Genomic DNA, 7434 nt, shown 5'->3' with positions numbered 1-7434 from the left:
ATAAAGTATTAATATTCATAATGTAATTAAATGGTATTTGCTATTTAAATGATTCCATGATATTCATTCTTTACCATTCTCAGATCAATAATTCAGATTCAATTTAGGCTTTTGAGCATGAAAATCTAGACTAATCTGAAACCGTATGTTACCTTATTAAGACTATATCTCCTTTTATCCCCCTCAATTAAAAATAAAACACTATATATAACTTTGAAGGGCCAGGATTGAACTGGCCAGTGTGAAAGGATACTGGAAAAGTAAGGCAGGTGAAGATTTTTTGCCACGTTTCATTCATTCTGGATGTATATTGAAAAAGCAATTTTTTTATAAGTCAGAAAAAAATTTTGTAAATGAGGTATGTGAATAGGAAAAGAAAGCTCAGAGAAAGTTTTTTTTTTTGTTTTGTTTTGTTTTTTTAAAGAGATGGGTTCTTTCTCTGTCACCCAGGCTGGATCACAGTTCACTGCAGCTTTGAACTCCTGGGCTCAAGGGATCCTTCCACCTCAGCCTCTCAAGTAGCTGGGACTACTGGTGTGCACCCCTATGCAGGGCTAATTTTTAAATTTTTTTGTAGAGATAGGATCTTACTATGTTGCCCAGGCTGGTCTTGAACTTCTTCCCTTAAGCGATCCCTCCACCTTGATCTCTCAAAGTACTGGGATTACAGGCATTAGCCACCATGCCTGGCCTAGGAGTATCTTTAAAATAAGAAGGCAATGCTTACTAACTTTTCCCTATAACTTCCAGGGTCCTCTCAGTATTCAGAGTGATGATGTGGGGCAAAGTGACAATGGCTCTCTCTTGTCCTCACAGCTGGAAGACCCAGGAGAAGGCCAAGGCTCAGGTGCCCACATGATCAGCACCACCAGGGTACCTGCAGATAAGCCTGTACGCATCGCCTTTAGCCTCAATGACGCCTCAGGTATACTCTGCTTGGGGAGAAAGGGCTGCCTCCTTCATGCCCCACCTTTTGCCATCTTTTCTAATTCCACACTTCTGTAGAAAATTTAAACTTGCATGTTTGCATGACCTGATGATGGGGAGTGTGATATTTCGTCATGCATTGTTCGGTGGTGGCTTCCAGGAACACCTCTGGTCACACTTCCCCCCACCTCCACCTTGAATCCTCTGGTTGTTCTAGCTCTCCCCCTTTCCTCCTGCCATTTTAGCTTTCTTTTAGAATAAAATCATCGAACTATAACAATTTCTAACAATAGAAATGTGCGTTATTGTTAAAACCGCATGAGGAAACATTTATTAAGAGCTGGCAGTTGGTGAGGTAATATAAAAATATCACTGTCCTGGTTCCAGCAGCCTAAGTTCGAAATGCTCGTTTCTCACTGGTGCTCCCACACTTCCGGGGAGATAAACAAACTTGAGCAAGAGTGATGAATGGGACAGGTGAGGAGGAGCCTCTCGAAATAGTAAGGTCTGAGGTGAGGCTGCCATAGTTGGAGCCTGTCGTCATGGCTCCCCTCGGTGACCTCTTAACACACATATTGAATTGCACCACCTTTGAACAAAGGACCTCGTGTGGCAGGAGGTCACAGTGGTGAGGAAAGCAAGGCTTGGCTCTCTTCCACTGGTGTTGGCCATTGCTCTTAGTTTAGTGCATTTGTTAGAGTCACATGCTTAAACAACATTACCATCTAAACCCTGGGTCTTCTGAGGTCTCTCACTCTCTCTCTTCCCCTCCCCTACAACACCCATGTAGGGGTGATGCTTTAAAAAGTAATGATTGAAAAGGGACAGGATCATTCCAAAATAATGCAAAGTAAGGAGCTAGAGCTAGATGCTGTGAAGTCTAATGTTACACAGCTGATACAGGCTTGGGGTTACTTTACCAGGTGATTATAGAGGTGACACATTTACACTGGAGTTTCCCAGACTGTTTAACCCCCATTGGAGTATGTATTTCATAGTAGGAAGACCTGAAGCCTTGACTCTTCATCATTTATTTTTCCAACACTCTTCCCACGACCTACTGTTGAGCTATGTCCCCACTCAGGGTCACTCTGAAAGACAGTGGTGAAGGGAAATCTTCCTAACAGGCAAATCGATCCAACCCAACATAGAAATGACAACTGCCATTAATTGAACTTCTTTATTGTATTAGGCATTCACCTATATTTTTTCTGATCCTTAAAACAGTCGTGCAATATAAACATTAATGTTCCCTATGTACAAAGACAGAGATTGAGGTTCAGAGACATACAGTTAGTAAGTAATGGAGTTATGATCTAAACTTAGAGCCTTAGATTTGTAAGTCTGAACTCTCTCCATAATTCCATGCTGCTTCTCTAAAAGGAGAAAGGAAAGCCCCTCCTGTTTTTATGCATTTCATAAATGCAAGATTTCAAGGAATAATCAGTGCTTGAGCGGTTAGCTCTCAAGACACTTACATGCAAACCCAAAATCCAGGGAGAAAGAAGATGTATCATTGCCCTTTTTTTGCTCATGCCCCATATGAGCAGAACAAGTCTTATTATGATCAGCATCCTTACAAAGAAAATTTTGGTATATAAAGCTTGTTTATCTCAAGCAGTACATCGTAATTTTGGACCAAATAAATGTACCGTTCCCTTGTCAACATTTTAACAGAATTTACGCACAGAAAACAGCCATAGAGTGGTGGATCTCCATCTTTGGGCTGCATGAATAGATTCTTTCATGAAGTACAAGATGAACAACTTGTAATTAATTTGCTACCATCCTTTGAACACTCTCGGTACCTGACTGGGAGCTCACATGTGTTTTTCATCTATCAGTTTAGATTGACTTGTTCCAGTCTCTTTCTCTTCTCTTTCCAATGTCTCAAGAATGCACCTTTTGAAATTCATTATTTTTAATAGGTAGCTTCAAAAGGGGCTATAATTTATTTTAAATAATTCTTACTCTCAAGCCCCACAAGAAGATGCTTATGAAGGCTTATGAAAAATCTACCAAAATTAATTATTTTTATCTTATGATCAGTGTGTCTCTATAACTATAGAAAGTGCACCCATTTGGAGAATCTAAGGCAGGAGCTGGGGTTCATTGTTTCCCAACCTTGTCTGATTAAAATAATCATCTGCGAGCACCCACACATGTTCCAAGGCCCCACTCCTGTATATTCCGATTCAGGAAACCCATTACTTTCCTTTTTTTTCTTTTCTTTTTTATTTTGGAGTATTATGGGGGTACAAATGATTTGGTTACGTAAATTGCCTTTGTACCACCTGACATCATTACTTTTCTAAGATCACAAATGCAAGATTTCATGGAATAGTCAGGACCCAGGACTCTGTATTTTTGCACACACGTGAGATTGTGAGTACACAAAAAGCACTTTGCAGATATCTGAGGACACTCCTTCTGAATTCTTGAATGAGGAGCATGTGGAGTGTCACCCAGAGCAACACTTGCCATCACACAAGCTGTGCATGCCTTTTGAATTCCAGTATATGTGGCCTGCAGACCACACATTTAGGGGGAAAACATCCTAGACTTTCACAGTAAATGAGGAAACTAAGGAGGGCTTTTGGGGAGTAATTTCATATTGCTGGATTTATTGTTGATGAATAAGCAGAGTCCCTCAGAAAAGGAGATATCTTTGCTTGTAAATGTTCACATGGTCATTTCTTATAAGCCTGGTCTAATGCTCATTTCCTCTAGTCGTTTTAGGACTATATATTCCTGAGATGTCGTGGTTAAGGACACAGGGCTTTGGAGTCAGAGAGGTATGATTTCAGACCCATCTCCATCACTATTTGTATAATCTTGGATGAGGTATTCAGCATTGCTAAAATTCAGTTTCCCATAAAGATGTGCATAGTAGTAACTCACAGGATTGCAGTAAAAGATTGAAATGACACTTTATAGGTAAAGTATTACCAAAGTGCTTGATACAAATTAAGCATTCAATTTATCCCTGTAGTTATGATATTAATAATTGATTGCGGAGTACTAAGGCACATGTAAACCACTAAGGAGTTGGGTGTCCCACCTATATATCGCACTTCTGCTTGATGTCAGGGTGGCTTTTATAATGTAACTGACCTGTAACTATTTAAGGACTAGTTATCCAGTTAGCAGATTGTGGGTGTCCTATTTCTTCCTCTGTTCAATTAGCTGACCTTTACTGGGTTTCTGTGTTTCCAGCATTCCGCCAAAGGTGGTGGATGAGTGAAGCGATGTGCAAAACAGGGGAACAGCATGATCTTTCCCATGAACTTCATAGGGCAAAGAGACTGCGAAAAACGTCTGTGCCACCCAGAGCAGTTGGTAACAGCTTCTAGGAAGAGGTGATAGTCAGAGTGGGCTTGAAGGCAGGTAGGGTATATAGGGGCAATACAGGAAAGGTCTCATTTCTGGGACTCAGGTACAGAAAAGGTGGATTCATATCTTTTAACCAGTTTTCTTTCTTTTCACTCCAAACAGAAAACATGAACAAAATCTAGGAGTCAGAGCATGATGTGTTCAGAAAATACTAAAAACTCTATTGGAGCAGAGGTCTGAATGGTGGAATAGTAACATGGTGTCTACTAAGCCCTGCTTTGAGCCAGGCATTGTGGTGGAGGTTACCTAGAGCACCTGTTTAGATAGCAGTAGGCTGGAGTTACCAAGTCAATCACAAAAGTTCAGCAAAAGAATTTGGACTTGATCAGTAAGAAGCAATAGAGTGTCAAAAGTCCTTAAGCAAAATGATGAAACTTTTAAAAATTTGGCAGAATAGCCTGGAATGTGGAGAGATGAGAAAATGGAAGAGGCTTTTTATAATGATATAGAGACAAAGCAATGAGAACCTAGATTAGAGAAAGAAATGAGAGGACTGGATTCAAAGTACGTTTTGAAACAATGGGTAAAAGGACTTGGCGACAGACTGGCCCTGGTAAATGGGGAGTTGGTCAATTGTTTAGTGATAGCAGAATAATCCACAAGACTGCACATAGACCATGGACCTCTGGCGGCTTAAATAAGGGAAGCGAAGTTTTTGAAAAAAATATATAGCCTTTTAAAATACAATCCTCATTTCTAGCCTATCATCAGAGCCCTTCATTAAGTAATACTTAGCTAATCGTAATTCCAAGAGGCAGCAGTACCTGTCTTTAATAAGCTCATGGCATGATTGGTATTACTGCTAAACTGGGAATTCCAAAGTGTTAACTTTCTGAAATGGGACTTTCACACAATTAGTTGTCTTAATAGAAAGTGTATAGAAAAGAAATATGAATCCCACTTCTTAGGTTATTAGAAATCACTGGCCCTTCTCCAATCAGAGAGAATTTAGAGTTGGATAGACATTGGGATTTCATGTTAATTACTTGAGAGTTTTCTTTATCGTTAGCTGAGCTAAAATCTGGCACACTCTCATGTAAATTTAGACCTTGGTTTTGGAATTCTCTTTCTCTCTCTTTTTTAAAGTGTTTAGTTTTCGTTTAGAAAGAGTCAACGATACTGGTATCAACTCAAGCTGGTAGCTTTTTGACATTTTGTTTTTAAAAATTCTTTCAAGCTATTAGAAGTTTTCATATCTGGACATAAATTAATCATCTGACTTTTAGTTAAAAAAAAAAATCCAGGACTCATTCCATTGGTGTCTTTTTTAAAAAATACCATTTTCTCCTCAAATATCAGGGTGTTTTGTGTGGTAGTGGGAATTATGTGGCTTAGCTGAAATAGCCACAAATTTATTTAACAAAGCAGGGTATAGCCCGAATGTCTTTTTGTGTACACATGTAAAACTGGCTCTCAGCAAAATTGTGATGCAGGTGAAGTGGCTCTTGTCATTGTTCTCTTTCTTCAATTTTCCTACCTTTGGTGTTATTTCCCCTGCCTCCTCAGGGTCCAAAGGTTTCTGGTAATCTCTTCTCTCCACATTCTTAATTCTTATTATCTGGAATGAGTCTGGAAAACCTCATCCACACTAAGCTATAAATGAATGTTGAAGTTTATCTTTTTTTTTTCTCTTTGGGATTGTTTTTTTTTTCATATTAATGGGGGACTCAATAGGAATTCAAAAGATAAAGTTTTCACAGGGATTTTAGATACCAGGCAAGTTAGTAGGGATGGCGTTTGGGAGAAACAGTGGCTGAGGCAGCCATTTGGAACTCTCTCAAGTCACCTTCTGTCCCATCCTGACCCTACCATTAAAGCTGCCTCAGCCTGCAGTGACAACATGCGGTTGAAAACTCCTCAACGGCAGAGCGTGAGATGGGTGTCTCCTGTATTTACATTCCTGATGGAGCACAGATTTGAGAATCATAGAAGAAACTTAATTATCAAATACTTACAGTATCAATAATATTAAACACAATACTGATAGTTACTTGGAGTTAATTATTCCGGTGTCAGATGAGGATTCTTTGAGATACAATAGGATTTGTTGTTGCTTAAGGCTGTAAAGAAAGGCCATAAAGGAAGCTAACGTTTATTATAATTTACGAGCTTTTACTTGTATCTTCTCATCAATTTAATGTTGGCAGCAACCCCACAGGAAGGTGTTATTCTACCCATTTTAACAGATGTGGAAATATTGGCTAAGGGAGCTGAAATAACCTGCTGCAAACCAAGTGGCTAATAAATAGTAGAAAAGGGTTTTAAAGCCAGGTCCTCCAGGCTGTTTTTACTTCATTAGCCATCTAGAGGCAGGGACAACGTAATAGTAAGTGAAAGCATGATCGTTCCCGGCAGAAAATAGCTTCCCAGGAAGTGGCCGTGGGGGATGAGGCAGGAAGGTTACTTCTGGTATATTCTGGTAGCAGAGAAGAACAGGAAGAGTAAATTTTATTTGGTGGTGTGCTGAGGGGTAAATATACTTCCAATAGGCTCTTGTCGAAGCAGATGTTTTTGGGAGAGTATGTTATAAGCTAAGTAAGTCAAAATATTCTGACAATAAGATAAATCAAAGATTTACAAATGATTCACAAAATGATAGCTACAATCATAGTGAATAGATGAGTGTTTCCAAGAAACATAAAATCTGTCCTTAAATTGAATCAGGTCTCTCTTTGCAGAGAAACATCATTCAGTCTATTGATGCGTGATCTTGTTTGCCTGATCATTTTAGGTACTGCTTAAGGTAACGTTGTGTTTATTAGTTATAAAGAATTGACAATCTGCTAGATGTCATACTAAATCTCTGCCTTTATCCATATCTGTATTCATATCCACATCCATCTCTATAGCTGTACTTTTAACCTTATGGATCCTGAAAAGCCAATGTATATTAAAGAATTCACATCTCTGGTGTTTAATAAGCAGAAAACAAAGTTTAATAAAGCATTTGATGTGTCTCAAAACTATGTGATGCTCTAACAAAAACCTAGGTATCTAGAAATTAATTTTTTGGATATATTAGGAATGTGGACTGGCAGCCTTATATTATTTATTTAATTTTTCTTCTTCTTCTTTTTTTAAAAGACAGGTTCTTGCTTTGTTGCCTGGGCATGA

At 38.9% G+C, this 7434-nt stretch overlaps 1 protein-coding gene across 2 annotated transcripts in view; it reads left to right on the top strand.

Annotated features, from left to right (window-relative positions):
* The window catches only part of MAP3K7CL (MAP3K7 C-terminal like), a 52814-nt gene that overhangs the window by 7103 nt on the left and 38277 nt on the right, over window positions 1-7434 (top strand). For both annotated transcript variants that reach the window (XM_012657356.1, XM_012657355.1), the window contains exon 2: window positions 817-925. In XM_012657356.1, coding sequence (XP_012512810.1) covers window positions 856-925 — 70 coding nt within the window. In that variant the 5' untranslated portion in view covers window positions 817-855. The remainder of the gene's footprint in view (window positions 1-816; window positions 926-7434) is intronic.

The sequence above is a fragment of the Propithecus coquereli genome, unplaced genomic scaffold (assembly GCF_000956105.1).
Source record: "Propithecus coquereli isolate 6110/MARCELLA unplaced genomic scaffold, Pcoq_1.0 Scaffold54, whole genome shotgun sequence".
Classification (NCBI taxonomy): Eukaryota; Metazoa; Chordata; class Mammalia; order Primates; family Indriidae; genus Propithecus; species Propithecus coquereli.
The sequence above is the reverse complement of the archived record's forward strand: the minus strand, read 5'-3'. Positions and strand labels throughout refer to the sequence as shown.